The sequence below is a fragment of the Plectropomus leopardus genome, chromosome 7 (genome assembly GCF_026936395.1).
Source record: "Plectropomus leopardus strain MGB_pleo_1.0 chromosome 7, ASM2693639v1, whole genome shotgun sequence".
NCBI lineage: Eukaryota > Metazoa > Chordata > Actinopteri > Perciformes > Serranidae > Plectropomus > Plectropomus leopardus.
The window spans coordinates 22,980,706-22,998,616 of NC_142182.1; the positions used below are offsets into that span (position 1 = coordinate 22,980,706).

The 17,911-nt window shown below is 39.7% G+C and overlaps 1 protein-coding gene across 7 annotated transcripts in view; it reads right to left on the reverse strand.

Moving 5' to 3' along the window:
- Nucleotides 1-17,911, reverse strand: part of LOC121949780 (pleckstrin homology domain-containing family A member 7-like) — a 178,519-nt gene that overhangs the window by 590 nt on the left and 160,018 nt on the right. For all 7 annotated transcript variants that reach the window (XM_088080226.1, XM_088080229.1, XM_042495539.2 and 4 more), the window contains 12 exons: nucleotides 17,770-17,850; nucleotides 16,834-16,983; nucleotides 16,226-16,327; nucleotides 15,791-15,902; nucleotides 15,324-15,454; nucleotides 14,475-14,669; nucleotides 14,255-14,351; nucleotides 13,464-13,555; nucleotides 10,818-11,081; nucleotides 3,405-3,584; nucleotides 1,541-1,674; nucleotides 1,223-1,356 (listed from right to left, as the gene is read on the reverse strand). In XM_088080226.1, the coding sequence (XP_087936352.1) occupies nucleotides 1,223-1,356; nucleotides 1,541-1,674; nucleotides 3,405-3,584; nucleotides 10,818-11,081; nucleotides 13,464-13,555; nucleotides 14,255-14,351; nucleotides 14,475-14,669; nucleotides 15,324-15,454; nucleotides 15,791-15,902; nucleotides 16,226-16,327; nucleotides 16,834-16,983; nucleotides 17,770-17,850 (1,672 nt within the window). The remainder of the gene's footprint in view (nucleotides 1-1,222; nucleotides 1,357-1,540; nucleotides 1,675-3,404; nucleotides 3,585-10,817; nucleotides 11,082-13,463; nucleotides 13,556-14,254; nucleotides 14,352-14,474; nucleotides 14,670-15,323; nucleotides 15,455-15,790; nucleotides 15,903-16,225; nucleotides 16,328-16,833; nucleotides 16,984-17,769; nucleotides 17,851-17,911) is intronic.

The window sequence follows — 17,911 nt, forward strand, 5'->3', positions numbered from 1 at the left end:
CGCGTGTTTATTCTTGCTGACGGGATATCACAAGTGCACACATCTTCAGAGGTGCTTTAGCAAACTAAAATGATTTAATTTTTCCCACTATTTTAATAGGTTTCCAATAGATTTCACAAGGACAAACTGCTCCCAGGTGAATATGCATAACCCCTGTAGCAGTTTAGTTTTGTGTAGCAAATCTGATACGTAGAAGAAACCTGGCTCAAATATTATTTGCAAATACAATGTGCATTTTAAATAGCAAAACAACCCAAATCAGTTATTTACTTCAAGCGATTGATCCATGTGATGCAGACTGCAGTAAAATGCCATATTCCTGGCAAATACAGGAGCCACACAAACCGCTCTGTATCATAATGTCATTGGTTCTGAAAGAGTTGAATTAAGCTTTAAAAAAAACAAACAGAAAACATATACACACCTTGCACCAAAACACCACTTATAAGGCCACCACATGTCACCAAAGCAGCTCTATATGAGCTAAGAAAAAATAAGTGGAAGCTCTTTGGCCAGAATATCACCCAAAACAAAGAAATCAAGACCGTGCACAGATTTGAAAATCCAGAACCACACTGCAAATAGTTTAGTCACTGTTAGAAGATATTATTTTATTATTGTACTTTTAAATTGTTCCTACAGATTCATTTATTTTTTCTGTTTCAAATGTAGACTACGTAAATTTGACCCCCCCAAAAAACTGGCTAAAGCCGCATCAGAGCATCACATACCCAAGGTTCACTGAGAACCGAAGAATTACAACACATCATGTGCAACCTTTTTTGTGGCTTTTGTCACTAATCTGTGCACATTCCTGACCAAAACCAAACAGGATGTACAACACAACACTACCCAAAAGGGAAAAGGCAGGTACCTGGAGCAGACATGCTCACCAAATCTCCAGTCACTCAGTCCCTGCACACCAGGGACAGATCACATGTTGCATCTCTGAGATGGCAATCTTACATGACTCCTGTATATGTTTGTGTACTTCTATATTTAAAAGAACAGGTTTGCAGGTTTTCAGGACACTTCTACAAAATAAGGACATTTTGGTTGGTTGTTAATTGCTTATGGGGGCATACGAACTTTTAGGGTAAAACTTAGGGTTATTACAGTTAGAGTATAATGGCTTAAAGAAAGACAGAACTTTGACGGTGAAAAGTTAGTTTATTAAGGCCTTCGGGACTCGTTATGATGATGAAAGTGTGAGTAAACTAACCTGCGACCAGTTTGCTCTTGCGTGAGGCCTCCGAGGCCAGTGCCTGGGACACGTTCATGATCCTCTCCTGCTGCTGTAGAGCCGAGTCCAGCTCACTGAAGTCCAGAGGTGCAGACGGCTGCATGTTCTGAAAACTGTTTAAAGGACACAAACACAATAAACTGAACTAAAAATGCATTTGTCTATCTAAAAGTAGAAACACAAAATATTTAACTCCAGTTATCTGCCCTTTGCATATAAGCAGAGCTCCAGTCGTAAAGTAGAACACCAAAAACCGTATCAGCCCAGCCCCAGTCTCATTATTGGAGCTTTATCTACCTGGATTTGGCCAGCAGGTTCCTGATGCGCTCGGCCCGGCGGGAGCGTTCCTCCAGCTCCTCTGGACTCGGAGGCTCATCAGGGTCAGACTCTATGTAGCGCTCTGGGATGGGAACTTTTTGTGGTTTGGACAGCTGCATGTTGGATAGACAGGTAGGATCCTTAAGTCCAAGGACAGTCAGACAGGTCAGGGTTCCCACACATTTCAAAGATTTTAAAACATTTCATTGACTTTTCAAGGACCCATTATAAAACTTTATTCCTTGCCCAATTTTTCCCGATGTTTTCCAAACATGTCAGATTCAAACTGGGTTCAAACATCATTTCAGCTCGATGGCATGCATGAGGAAAGAGACGGAACGAGAGGGAGAAAAAATAAAGAACGGTATGAGATGGGAAACAAAACATCCCAAGCATATCAGAGCTACATTGCATAGAAAGCTTCAGAAAATGATTTTGCCGTTATGTTATATTGCTTGGAAGGTCATCCATGAAAGATTATTTTTTCCCCATTCACAATACATTCAATCTGGCATTTCGTAATTTATGCCTTTCCTGAGTTTCATATAAATATCATTACATTATATAAACTGCCATGCAGTGAAATACAGATGCTTTTGTACCAAAGTTGTGAGAATACTACACATTGGATTTGAAAAAGGCTGCTGGAAGTCACTTTTTTATCATTTGCTTGACTACATTTGTCCATATTCTCCAAAAATGATTTTACTAGAGATAAAAAAAAATGCTCCACTGTACCTTTAAATTTTTTGTGATGACCTGTTAAAATGCTTTAAAAGAGACATTTTCTATGAAAGCTTTCTTCATTTTTATTATTCTTTTTATGTGCCTTTGGCGTTTTTAAAATAGTAACACAGAGGTGGCAGCTCTTATAGATGAATAAGGTCAGATTGCTCATTGATGAGTTGTGCAAAGAATTCTCACATAGCTGCATTCGAGAATCATAATTATGCAAGTAATTTGTATCAACTGTGAATAGATGTTTTCTTTTGGTTTAACCTTTGGGGTCTGTCTGACATCTGTCGTAACTGTTTTGAAAAATGTGTGAAACCACTGAAAAAATGTTCACACATTTGCAAAAGAGGACCTCTGCTGTGCTAAGAATGTGATGATAAAGATCAACTGGATTCCAGTTTAATTAAGTATGTCTAAGAAAGTGAGATAAGACTGTAAAAACTTGAACAGCAGATTCCCCTGTTCTGAGTTAACCCTTTGAAACCTGAAGCAACATGTTTTTTGGTGCTGATTTTAGATGCCCTTCACAAGTATTTAAAACTTTGAACCTTGAGCAAATTGGTGGCATTTCTTACAACAACAAAGACATGGTAAAAAAGGGCACTGAGCAACTTGGTAAGGTGCACAAATTGCAAGAAATTCGCCTTGTAGGTTTAGAAAATAATTTTCTTAAAAGGCTATAAAAACATTTCCAGAGAAAAAAGAATGAAGCTATGGAAACTTTTCTTTTTTTTTTTAAACAAAGTTCTTATAATAAAATACTTAAAATTACATTATGGAATTATTATATTTTTAAGCACCTTTTCCAAGTTTTTTTTTTTTTTTTAAAAAAAACAATTTTAAGGTAAATTCCTCTCTTTTATTTATTTTTTACTTTATACTTATTTCTTCCTAATCTGAGGATAAGTTCTTCTTTGGTAAGACTGGAAGTAGAGAGAATAATGCAAACATCCAGCCATGTTATGAGAGCTCTTGGATCCAAGAGTGACTGAGAAAAGAAGTGCAAATTAATCTTGTGGAGCTGTCAGAGAATTAGTATATTTTTTGTGACCCTTCATGAAGAACTGCTTCAAGCTGCAACGCCACTTGCATTTTTCATGACATCTACCTCTCGGCTGATGTCCAGGTCATAGTCCAGAGGCTCCACATCCACCTCTCGTATGCGCGTGGTCGTTGCGGTTGCCTTCACCCACTCATCTGATTGGATCCTTCGTCTCTCTTTTACTTGACTCCACCCTTCATCGCTCTGACCCTCTGCAGCAAGTCGCTCCTCCTGCCAATCAAACACCTGGAACAGCAGGAGACAGGATTACACAGCTGTGAAAAATAGATGTGCTGCTATCAATTTTAATAGTGAATCTTTAGAGTTAAATCAAATATAAATTAATTAGAAAAAAACTTAGTGTTTATGGATGTGTGTGAAAGGTGTTATTAGAAGCCACTGAAATTATTGACACAAATTAACCATTTTTTTTTACGTGGACAGTGTCTCCCCTACAAGTGTCTATGTGATATCTGACACACAGATTTCCCTTCTTTATAGCACAAAGTGTCAACATTACATCTACATAAACTTTTAGAGTTTTGCACAATTAATGTTTAAATTATTAGTTGAATCAGTGAGTCATCTAATATTAAATTTTCTGTATGTAATTTTGAAACTAATTTTTTTCAGAAAAAGAAAAAAGCTAAGAATTCACTGATTCAGCTTCTCAAATTTGAATATTTGCTGTTCATCTTTGTCTCCTATGAAAGTACACTAAATATCTTTGGACTGTTGATCGGAGGAAACAAGAAATTTGAAGAACTCATATTGGGCTGAAAATTTCCACTGCATTCGATGAATTGACAAAATAACCTGCAGATACTGAAAATATAATATATAATTATTATTTTTTACGAATCGGTGAAAGTTAATAAAAGAAAACTACTGATAATATGTTTATACTCTTCAATAAAGTGAATGAAAAGTCAAACCCACACAGAGCAGTGGGAGTGTGTAGTGACGGCAAAATGTGAAAACTAGCATTGGTACAAGCTCTGATGCATCTACTATGATGTCCTGGGTTTACTAGGGTAATATCCGCAATGTATATTGATGTATAAAAATATGTCTCTGCAGTGAGCCGTGCCTCAGGTAGAGGGAGGCAAAAATAAACTTAATGTTTTTATGCAGGAAATATTCTAGCAAGAGGTTCTTCCAGGGATTTGAAATGATCATGTTTAGTATCATTACCTCAGAGAAGGCCCAGGCAGGTGATTAGTCTGTTTCTGTAAGCTGTAATTACACACATACGTGTTTCCCATGAACACAAAGGGCCTAATTACAGAAACTATCTAAGTCTGAAATCCTATATTATCTCAGTTTTGGATGATATTCAGAATATCTTGTATTACAGAAACATGTTTCCTCACAGCATTTATGAAAAAATCTTTTTTTTTTAATCGAAAGATAGGAATTTATTGATTTCCAAGTTATGGATCCTAAGTGAGGATGGCATGGACCCTCTCCTAAATTAAAAAATAATTACCAAAAATGGCAGCAGCCCCGTTGTTAAGTCTGTATGGCAATGACAATGAAAATGGGTTACAATATGAACACCGAAATATAATGATTAAAAGGCTATTCAGACCATATGATGACACTTTAAATTACCTTGACCACGAATTAAAGGGGAGGCCTATATATAACATGAAGAATTAACAATAAAAACTAGAGCACTCGCCTCGCGACCAATCAAGTGGCATTTACAGATCATATTCACGTCTGTCCAGACTCGAATGTAGTCATTATAATTGACAATTCTTCAAGTAAACATATTGCTGCAAAGAAGCTACATACTCTAAAACGTGGATGCTTCACACACGCCTTCGACCCAACAGCACAGAAAATCTGTACAAGAAGTGAAACTGAATTTGACCTTTTGAATATAAAATGTCATACCTTCATCATTTTATTCTATTGGACATTCATGAGAAATGTTGTCATGATTAGGGTTTGAATCCTTTAGGTATGGCCAAAATTATGCTTTGAGAGGTGACAGTGACCTTTACCTTTGACCACCAAATTCTAATCAGTCCATTTTCAAGTCCAGGTGGACGTTTGTGCCAAATTTGAAGAATTTCCGTCAAGGCCTTCTTGAGATATCATATTTAAGAACGATACAGGCGTGAGGTCACAGTGACTTTTGACCTTTGGCCATCAAAGTTTAATCAGTTCATCAATAAGTCAAAGTGGACGTTTCGTGAGGTATCTAGACAGGTATGAGCGAACATACGTACAGTCCAAAGAGATAATGCCTCTGGTTACAGCTATCGTCGGTGCAGGGCATAATGATTACAGTAATAGCTTATTTTACGTTGGATCGATGGCCTTAAGTGACACAATTAGTTTCTTCAACTCCTCATAGATACAAGTCGATGGCTGTCTTTTAGTGAGAGCTGCTGATATGATGACCTGTTCATCTTGAGTATCCTACCGCTGTATTCTAAACATGGATACAGGCAGACTTGTGTATAATTTAAATGGACATAAGGACATGACAGAATGAGTACAGATTGAAGGATCAAATTTACAGTTATAGTTAGTATTTCTTAAGGTAAGACAGGAGGTCTGAAATAGGACTGGACACAGCCATGAGTTTAGGAATGAAACATATTCTGTAATAGGAAGATAGAGTTTTTCCTATCTTTGAAACAGTTTAGATATTTTCTGTAATGAGGCCCAAGCATTTTTATCAACAAAAACACTCTGATTCATATCTCTGACGAGTGCTTAGGGGTGTGTGTGTGTGTGTCTGGAGTGTGTGTGTGAGCGTGTGTGTGTGGTGAGGGGTACTTGTGAGTAATAATCCAAGGAGCATCAAAGCCATGCATGCATCCTTCCCGCTCCAGTAGCCTGCAGCGCGGTCTGATCTGCTGATGTGTTCACATGCTCTGAGAGAAACACTGCATCCCCATGCCTTGTTGTGCCCAGCAGAATCAATCACACACAGAAAGACAGAGGGAAAGAAAACCATGCAGACACAGATTCACCGAACCCCTCCACCAGATTAGGAAGAACACAGCCAAGAGGAGGTTCAGAAGCAAGAAACTCTTTATTGTCGAGTGCAAACCTCTACATGATAGAAAAGAAAAGGGGAAAGAGTTGTGCGTTGCTTCTCAATAACACAGAATTAGGTGGTGATTAGCAGTTCACTTCTCTAAATTCTCTACTATATTTCTACTCTTCAACTGGGCAACCTCCTGTAACTAGTTTCTCTTTGATCTGATATATTGTACGTAGCTGTGGAGGGATTCAAGCAATGTGGCAGAAAAGCTTTTAAGATTGTGAGGAAAACGAGGAGCAGACAGCAGGGTCATAGAGAAGCAAAACTGCACACACATACATGGATCTCTGGGTTTTGAACTGTTAGTCAGATAAAACATTGAATTTGAAGAACTCTCCCTGGTATGTGAGAACTTGTTCCATTTAAAAATGACATATTGATGAAGAAAATGATAACCATATATCTGTTTAAGGGAGCAGTGTGTAGAATTTAGCAGCATCTAGCGATTTTGGACTGTTGACAGCAAACAGCTGAAATTTTTGCCATGTGCCTCGTGTAAACTTCCATTTAGGATGTTCATTATTCAGGAGGTTTTTACTGGGAGCTGAATTACTGGCAGAGATCACTTCCTCTCCAAAATAAATGCACCTGGTGATTGACCCTTTGAAACCAGTCAATTTGCTATTAGCTTGATTTGTTTTAAAAACATGGCTAGAAGGCAATGGGAAATGTAATAAGGAATATTTGCAAGAAATTCATTTTTTTTTAAATAAGTCAAATTTAAAATTTGCCAAAGCAAAAGGAAAGTAAAATTAAAAAAAGAAAAAACCCCAAAGGAATGACCTAAAAAGTGCTTACAAATAGTAATTATTTTGTAACATAATTTTAAATATATAAAAAGAATAATAATAAATATAGACAATATAGACATTTTTCCATTCTTTTTTAAAATGTATTTTCTAAATTGACTACTTTCTTGTAGTTTATGGGTCATTTCTTGGTAAGTTGTGCATTGCATTTCCCCACGTTTTTGAAAAAACTCAAACCAATTTGCTCAGGATTTTAAGGTTTGAATACTTTTGGAAGCCGTTTTGACGCAGCACAAGAAAAGCATTGTCCATCCAGGTTTCAAAGGGTTAAACCAGTAAAAGCAATGAATGAAACAGTTTCATGTTAAAAATCTGGTTTGGCTGCTAACTATGGTGGCTGACGTGAAAAAGCAAGTGGATACGTCCCGAGTCAGTGTTTGGTTTGTCCATTACAGGCTACTGTAGAATGAGGCAGTGCAACATGGCGGACACTCTGGGCGAGGATCCGCTCCCTATGTACATATAAGAAGCTCACGTGAAGGTAACAAAAACACATTTCTCATTTTATGGTGAATATACACTAGACTATGCACTTTTTGTCCATTTCCTGTTTTTGTTCTTTTTTTTCTTCACTTTTTATAATTTTTTTTTTTCCAATTTCCTGTTAAGTCAGTTATTGCTTTCTTTCCATGTTTTTTATTTTTTTTAAAGAAATCAAGTCAACTTGTGTTAATGTATTCCATTTCTATTCCATTATGGACAGAGTTGTCCGCTCCTCTTTCATCTTATCTTTTTATAGCATTTCCGCCCTGTTGCTTGAACCTGTCCTGTATATTTATGATGCATAAAACAGCACAGCATAGGCCACTTAAAAGTACTCAGACATGAGTACAGATTCTTTTTCCAACATTAATTGTGGCAATTTAATTATCAACCACTATCAAACGATAAAAATAACCTCATAGTCTGTACAGGAAAAAGGCTGTATTAATGAGGATGTTAATTCAAAAATAAAATGGTGTAAACATGTTTTATGCTGGTGGAGTAGTGAAAATAAAATATGCTCTGGAGGTTGTGGTTTTATGCACTAAAAAGAAGTAGTAGCAGAGGATTACAGACTATGTATTGCTCACTGTTACAGGGACATTGAATTCAATGGAAAATGTAGTCTGATTACAGGCGGATCTCACAGCAGTCTGGTTACAAGTGTGTTAGTCTGTAATCATAATACCAGCCTGGTAGTTATCATGTGTCACGGTATCTTGATGGAAGACTTTGACATTTTGAATTTTACTCTATCACTGTTTTTCACCGAGGCATGTTAGCACTGTTAGCATTCCTTAATGAAACCAAGGGGCAGCGGGGGTAAATTACATAAACGACAAATGTCAAAGTATTCCTTTAGGGGTTAAAACCAGCCATGTCCCCACATCTTCCTGACTGACTTCTACTATTGCACAGAAAACCTTAAAGATAGCTCTTGCATTATTTCTCTAACTCTGAAGTGGAGACGCATGCTTTCAACAAATCACGATTAATTAGAAACGTTGATTAAGGAGGTAAATTTGGGACAAAGGCAAAAACATCGTCAGCAAAACAAGGCACTTGGATTTCATTCGAAGAAAAGAAAGCAGGGAGGTGTGATCATGATTTGTGCCACTAGCATTGCCTCTTTCTTCATTTCAACAACCTGAATACTTTTTCCTTTTTTCAATATTTCCCCCACTCCGCTATATTCTCTATATACCAAATCTCTACAAAATATAACTGTACAACTGTATACTGAAAATATCCCTCAGTAAATAAATAAAAGCGTACAAGTACAGGGTATGTAGATGTACATAAATGGGCTCCTCTCTCTACTTTCTGGTGATAAAAACAGAGAAAGGAAGGCAGAGTGATGCCTTCCTTTCCCTCCTTTTCTCAATGGGTTTACATTCAGAATTGTGTCAGTGAGGTCCCACCAGGGGGCAGTGGTAACAAGGTTCATTTCGATCCTAGAATCTTTAAAAAAAATAAAATAAACAAGGAGCGACTGTCCGAGTCCAAGCATGACGTGATTTAGCCAAGCAGAACGTGTTCCTGGATCAACATCCCACACAGCGATTCTGGACCAACATCGCAATCAACCAATCACGGCCCTCTGACATCATCAGTGTGCGGCTCCTGTGCTTCTTTCAAAAGTCCTTTGCGCTTCTTCAGAGGTAAGCTAAGATTACAAATTGAAGTTCATAATAATTGAAGAAATAACACTAAAAAAAATCCTTATGAGCTACTGCGGGGTTAGCAAGTTAACTTACAAGGTCAGTTTGCCAATCGGCTAAATTATTGGCAGTTTAGCTCGCTAACAAGGTAATAAAGATGTTATCATTTTTATCAGGGTTGTTAAATGATTAATTTTTAAATTGTGATTAACTGCAGAATTTCAAGTTAATTGCAATTAATCACATTTTCAATTCCATTATTTGCATTACAAAACAATTTTGAAGTCCATATTGACAAAGTAAAACAATTCTTACCAGACTTTCTTGATTAGGAATTGAATGACGACAAAAAAATTGCATGGGACTAGCATGTCTGTAAAGGAGAGACTCATGGGCACCCATAGAACCCATTTTGATTCAGATATCTTGAGGTCAGAGGTCAGAGGTCAACAGACCCCTGTGAAATGGCCTTGCCATTTTTCCATTGCCAAAATTTAGCCTGTCTTTGGAGCATAATTTTGAATCCCTCCTGAGAGGCAAACGAGAAATGGTTTTATATGATACCAGCACCTGCTCTAGCTTAAAATCTCAGTGTGGTACAATCCCTTAAAAACGGGAATGTCAGTCAACAATTAACGTAATAAAACTCAAAAAAGAGAAAAAACGTGTAATGTACGGACCTTAATTGCATGCTGACGCTGACATCCCTAATTTCTATCAACATAAATTCTCCAGGCTCAACATGGCAGTAATGTTCCTGAATCAACACAAGCAAAAAAGTATTGAAAAGTATGAAAAGGTGTAAATTGTAGGGCTTTTCTTCTGAAAAATAATATAATCCTTACTCTTTAACGTTAGTGAACAATATTTCAGCATATTGGCAAGATTACTTAATAGCATAATCTGCCCAGTAGGCAAGTTAAATCGCTAAAACCCTACACAGCTCATTAAAGAGTTTGTTCAGTGTTACTGTGGATTTTGTTCAGTTGTATTCACCTAATTTTGTAAAACTTTGCTGTGATGAAGCACAGAGAAATCTTGAAAGAAGCAGAGGAGCAGCACACTGATGACGTCAGAAGGCTGTGATTGGTTGATCTCGATGTTGGTCCAGGATCGCAATAAGCGATGTCGATCAAGGAACGTGTCCTACTTGGCTAAATCACATTGCGCCCGAGTCCAACACTAGCCGAGTGTTCCCCTGTGTTCCCTGTGCTCACTTTGACTCTCATTGTTCTTAAAGCATTAACCAAGCTAGCTAGCCAGCCGCACTCAGTCCCGCCCTTTAGCTTGTTAGTGCTAACGTCAACAACCACCGGTTACACAAAGCAAAGAGCGCTAGTGTGTTAGCATTCCTGCTGGGTTATTATGTGGCTGGGGGCTGGAGGGTGGCATAGCAGCAGTGGTGAAGGTGGTGCTCCCTGTGTCTGCTGCTGCTGCGCGAGGGTGGGGGGTAACGTACGGAGGCCGGAGCATCGGAGGTGCTGGAGGGCAGCCTGGAGGAGGAGGATGAGCGCTGGGTGGTGACAGTGGAGGTGGAGAGGCCTGTGCTGGAACGCTCGCCCTGGCTGAGGTTTCTCTTGCGTTCCCGAACGAGCGCCTTCTGGTGGCGCTTCATCCGCTCCAGCTGCTCCTCCGCGGTCATTCGCCCTCGAGACTGGCTGCTTGGGAGCTGCGGAGCTTCTGTAGGAGATGACAGACGCTCCAAGGCACTCTTGGGTCTCTCCTGGTGAGACAGGGGAGGAGGGAAAGGTGCAGGGAGAATTGGAACCAGGGCAGGATGGATATAAGAAGGGACGGATGGTTAATGGGGTTAGTTTGGGGGGAACAGAATAAGAATGGGACGTAATAGATGTACAGTATATTATGAGAAGATGAAAAGCAGGCAGAAAGTAAGGAAGGAGAATAAAAGATGAAATATGAACAGGCAAATTGTGAAGTAGAAGGACAGGCATGAACAGGATATGAAAGTCATCAAAATAAAACAATACCGTAACAATAAGTCAAGACAAAGCAAGCACAGCAGCAATATGAGAAGGTCAGTCTGTTCCATTAAAAACCCACAAAAACCCTATCTTCTACTTCTGCTTCTCCAGGAGTTGGCACCACTCCTTCTCTTCCCTCTTTCTCAGCAGAGTCCTCTGTCCTCCTTATCCACAGCAGCAGGGGGGAGGCTGCCTGCTCTTCCCTGCTCCTCAGCCAGCGATGCAGCCACTACCTGATTTGTGATTTGAGTTATTACAGGGGTCTGTTTTCTTCTTCACTGCAGTTCGCTGACCACCATGGCTATGCACGGGAAACCTCTGCGACGCCACTGAACCAATCCTGTCCATTGCGGCTGTGTAGATTTATTATGTGATTTATAATCTATATATTTTCACTTCTTTTTTTTTAAGCTAAGGTCTCATGAGGCCTGCAGCCCAGAACTTAAGCCCCTGTAAGGCCGTACTTTAAGGCACTTTTGAGTGGAGACAAGCGCGGTCAAAATGATGAGAAAAACAGGAACCAGCAATAATGAAAGTGAATTAAATTATTGAACTGCCATAAACTAACACTACAAACTTGGCATATTTATCTGAATACAAAGACTGTCACAAGACCTGTCACACAAAAAGCCTACAATCTGCATATTAGATGCTACTCATGTCTATTTTTTGTATTGCATATATTTAAGCAAATCTTCTGTGTTATCTATGAACACATGGCTGCTGCACATATTTATAACTACATGCCATAGTCTTTTTGTTGTTACCCTTAGGGCTCTGCAGCAGTGAAGTCTCCCCAAACCTTGCCATTAAACATATGATTAAAGGTAAACTTCTCCAAATTTCAACCAGCTTTGTGTCGAAACAACAAGGGTATACGTGTAGATGAACTGTGGGAAACTTTCCTCCATCTAAGCAGTGCCTAAATATGCCCCCCCCCCAATGATGTCATTTGGTGGTGTTTTGCTGGCTCTTAGGGCTGTTGCTTGAACTACAGGCTGCACTTCTGCATTTCTGTATTGCCCACCACCCGCCACCAGCCAGCCACCACCACCTGTGCGGACACAAAGAGTGTCTGTTGAAGCGAGACACCCGCCCCTTTCTCCGTCTCCCAAACTTGGACCGAAACCCGAACAAACTAGGCAATGCTGATCAAATATAAATTAAGACTATGTTACTGCACTGCCTATTTCTCTACTAAAATGTTTTCAGAGTCATGTTTGAATGCCGGGCACATCAGCAAGAGGGTCCCTGGTTTGAACCTGGGTTGGAACGGGGTTCAATCCGTGGGCGGGGGCCCTTCTGCATGGAGTTTGCGTGTTCTCCCCATGTCTGCGTGGGTTCTCTCCGGGGTCTCCGGCTTCCTCCCACATTCCAAAGACATGCAGCTCAGGTTGATTGGTGACTCTAAATTGCCCTTAGGTGTGACTGTGAGCGTGTGTGGTTGTCTGTCCTTATGTGTCGGCCCTGCGATAGTCTGGCGACCTGTCCAGGGTGTACCCCGCCTTCCGCCCAATGACAGCTGAGATTGGCTCCAGCCCCCCCGCGACCCTTGCAAGGACGAGCGGTTATGGAAAATGACTGACTGACTGTTTGAATGCCCCAATTGCTGAAATGGCAAGAGTTTTGAACAGGAAGTTGGCGCCACTCTGCTTCCCACACAGTGAAAACGGAGGCAGAAAAAACTGAGATCAAACGGCAAAACTACGCAGCGCTGATCAAATATAAACCAAGATTCTGTTACTGCATTGCATATTTCTCACCTCAAATGTTTTCAAAAACAAGTTTTAGCTCACTGTTTAACTGTAATACGAGATATCTAGCCGCCATTGTTTTATATCGACCATGCCACATTACGTCACCCACCTGTGGAAGTGTTTGTTGGTCTGAACAGGTGCGTAGCATTCTGGTAGTTGTTGTATTTCTCTGGTCAGGTAGCACCAATTTCAAAAGTATTTGAGTTTTTCCACAGAGACGGTCTAGTTTCATGTGAGGACCTTCTTTATATCTTTGAAATATTTCTTTATTACCAAATTTGCAGCAAAAGCAATCTGAGGTAACCTAAATTTCTTCAGCTAATCACAGGTATCTACAGATCCTCCACCCTTGTTATCTTGACTCACCCTGGCTGCGGAGCTCCCAGGGCCTCTCCTTAGGGTGACGTAGGACGCGATATAGTTGGACTGGTTCAGTCGAGATGAGGGGCCTGACAGACCTGGTTGATAGCAAGACAACAATCAGCACAGTTTGCTTAAACTTGTGAAGAAAGTGGTAAGGTGCTACAATGAAAAGTGACAGAATGCCAAAATAAACATTTCCATAAAGGTAGAAATATGAACTGCAGGCAAAAAAAAAAACTAAATGTTTCAACACTGGTGAAATTAATTCAACGTAATTGCTTAACTATAAAATATTTACAAAATCATTCATTATTTTCACAGAAAGATGTCTTGGGATTTAGAAGAATTTTAATAACATTCTAGATGGTGGAGTATTGAAACATTAGGCTCCTCTTGTGGGTGACAATAAAGTCGTACTGGGGGACAATTTATTAGCAAGATAAATTAACATTTTTCACATTTAAACTGATGAGTCTTTTATTCTGACAAGATTGGATTTCTTAGGTAGATATGTGTCTCCCTGAGCACAAGCACACTTGTCTATTCATATTCATAAGTTTAATCAATTTAATCAAAGTTTGCTGCGTAGTTCTCATACTTCCGTCCTCTACAAATATTTTGTTTCCAGTATGAAATATTAAAATCAGCATAAAATTATCAATAATCAAATGTTGATCTACTGCACCTCTAAAAAGGAGAGAATGATAGTTGGTAATCACTAACCATAAAAATAGTGCAAAAATGTTGTGTGTTGTCTGTTAATGTATGTTTTTTACATGTGACTGTTTAGATACCTTTACTCTGGAAATACTGATATTCAACGTCAGACCCGGCGCTGTGGTGGCTCAGTCCTGGCAGCTCTGGTTCACTCAGGTATGATCGCAAGTCAGTCTGAAACCACAAGCGGTTCGACAGAGAGACAGGATGTAGACTTTCCCACATTTTGGCTAAAAAAGCAATTTTTGAAAACGTAGCCACCAAAACTGTGTTTACAACATTCCAACAAAGACACACCTTACAGTCTCCATTGACAACATACTGCCCACTCTCCCTGTCCCTCTTCCTCTCATCTGATTGGCGTTTCAGCCCACGCACCGACGTGTGGCGGATGACCGAGGCCTCTTTGGGTAGCGGCGGCACCACAGGGGGCGTCTCCTCGTAGTCGTAGAGGCGAGGCAGTGGTGGCCTGGGTGGGGCGGTGTCCTCAGCCTTGACAGCAACAAGGCAGAAGATGGATTTAGTATTTTTGATGTACCATAAGTATTTCTGTAGTGCTGATGACCCTTTCTTGATGAGGGTTTCTGTACTCTTAAACGCAATCAGATTAAATCCAGTGACAGTTATTTAACTCTTTGAAATATGGGCTAATTGGCTTGATTTCTTTCAAAAAATGGGAAGAAGGGAATGAGCAGTGAAAGAAGAAATTACCCAAAAATTATCAAGAAACTAGTAAAAAGCACAAAAAAATCACCTGAAAATTAGTTTGAAAAATTAAGTTAAAAAAGGGAAATGACCTGGAAAAGTGCTTAAAAATTATAATAATTTCTTAACATAATTTTAAATTTATAATTATGGCTATTATGAACATAGTTTTTCCCAATCTTTTTTTCCTTTTCCCCTAGACATTTAAAACAGCGCTTAAAAATAATTTTCTAAATCTACCAATTTCATGCAATTTGCTCATTGCCTTTTTCCTCATGTTCTATAAGAAAAATCACCACTTTGTTCAGGATTCAAAGGATTAAGCACTTGTGAAAGTCATCTGAAAGCAGCACAAGACAAATGCTGTTGTCCCAGGTCTCAAAGGGTTAAATTTAATATGAATACACTGTGTTGTCTTCTAAGCAGAAGGATGACACTCACCCACGTTGGCACGGTGCTGTGAGGCAAAGTATGGGAGCGGATGCTGGGGATGGAGCTCCGAGGAGGAGGCTGGACCCCTGTGCTCAGAGAAGGCACTGCCGGGTCCGACATCGAAGGCACTAATTTCTTCTCTGGTGGGGCGCGTGAATACAGAGAAATCAAGGTTTAGCTTTTAAATATAAGCAGATTTGAAATGGATTTATAGTCAGAAATAAGGGCTATTTCGGCCCTGAGAAAAAAAGGCGCAGATTTCAATGAATGCAGCCATTTTCACTCAAGTTTGATTTTTAGTTGTATATTTAGTGAATGTTTCACTGCTCTGGTAATTGTTAATATGTGACATGTATTTTACCGTAAAAAACTCTTTCCACCTTTTTTATTTTAAACTGTAAACAAATAATTTGTCTTTTTTTCTAAAAACAGTGGCCTTCTTCAGTAATAAAAGTCAGGTTGCTATGGTTACCAACCTGGGTTCTGGACAGAGTCAATGGTGATCTTGTAGTTAGCTTTGCTGGCACTCAGTCCCCCCATCACGTCCTCAATCCTCCACAACTCGCGCTTCATCTCGGCCTTCTCTTGCTAAAGTTTGACACAAACACAGTTTGACTCCATTCATAAGTTTTTTTTATTCACTCCTGATTTGTTCAACTGCTTTTTAATGCCACATATTTGGTGAATTTGAAACTTGAAATTTATGATGTAAGAAATGTTACGCATTATTTAAAAAAAAAAAGATGTGGAAGATATATGGAAGAATTTAAAGCATCTGGAAGACTTTAGGACAAACTGAATACCGACTTTTCAAAAGACACAGCAACAGTATATTCAACCCATTCTGACTGAAAAACTAGAGATTTCAGTTTGGAGGTAAACCTGCTCTGAGCTGAAGTACCAGATCTCACCTGAGGGGTAGCGCTGTGGTTCATGTGCGCCTGCAGCGCAGTCCTCAACTGCTCCACTGATCTCTCCAGTCGGCTGTATTCCTCCCAGGCGTGTGCCATCTCCTGCATGACACAAACAAACACACACACACACACACACACACACACACACACACACACACACACACACACACACACAAAAAGTCTTCGATTACACATACAGTAGAGTGTTAGGGCACGCAATTTGAATTTGATACATGTATAGAAATGATGCGTCTTCATAGAGATCTCTATATGTACAAACAAAGGGAACTGCAGGCACGAGTGCAGATACACACACTCTCTCGAACAGTCACATACCTACCCCACCTGCACTACTTAGCTGTATACATTCAAACACACATGCATGCCCAGAGACAAACACACACTTACCACCTAATCATCACGTAATAAGAAATGTTTCCCACACTTGCAATTGTGGTACATGTAAATTGGATAAATGTGTTGATTTTATAAGAATATCCGTATAAATATTGTGATACATTTCAACCATAGTCCTTCAGACTACACAATTTACTATGCAAAATGAATAGACATATACACACGCTAAAACACACTGGCACACATACCGTGGAGAGGCGTGATATTTGGGCCCTGATGGTGACAAGATCTTCCTGCAGAAGCCTCTGCTGGTAGGCGATCTTGTGGGCGTGGGCCGGCTGCTCCTGGTACTGCTCCATCTGCTGGTGAGACACATCCAGCACACTCTCCAGCTTGTCCTGAGGGGGTGAGGAGTCATGCAGCATGAGGTCAGCCAAAGCCATAGTCAGCCAAAGTTATAATACCTAATTACCTCTGATCTGCTCTCAAAATGTGCACTGAGACTATTCAGCAGATGACACTTACTCAAAAATGCTTCACGGGGGCTTCAGTTTCTACAGTCAGTCACGAGCCCCAATAAGACGTCATTTGACTTTGTCTTATTATATTACTTCCTCTTATCATAAAGCAAGTATAGGTGCTATAAAAACAACGTCAAAGTGTCATAACGCTCAATTCACAGAAAATTTATTATTGTATTTAGAAACAGCACCTTTAAATGAGCGGTTAGGACTTCAGTAAAGTTGTGATATCACAACTATACTATATAAAGGTATAATGCGCCGCTACAGTGCTGTAACAGTCATTTCCCGGCTGCAATTACAGTGCGGAAAAGCCAAAAGGGTAAATGCAGGTATTTTCAGGCTGACAGTATGAGGAAAATACTGTGTTTTTAAAAATAATAAAGCATTTAAACATGCATGAACCTTAAAATTAGTGTAATGTAGGACCTTTAAATATACTCCTGCTCAGTGGGCGACTTCTGCTGGGACAACAGCCAGTCTGACTAACATAGATGTGTACTGCTATCCTGTATTTGACAGCTGAATCACCCTCTATTATCAAACTCCACTGTAGCTCACTTGATAGCAGTTCTGTCCTTGAATGTGACACCATCACGTAACTCATCAGATGGCCTGAGGTTGGCTGGTACAATAAGATGCTGTGGCTGGCAGAGTGTGTACCTTGTCCTCCTTCAGGGAGCTGATCCTCGCCTCCAAATCCTTGAGGATCTTGTCCTGCTCACACAACCGACTCAACTTCACCTGCAGAGGGAGACACAGAGCTGAGTGAGCGGGGACGCTCAGATGAACCCCTTCTTTAGTG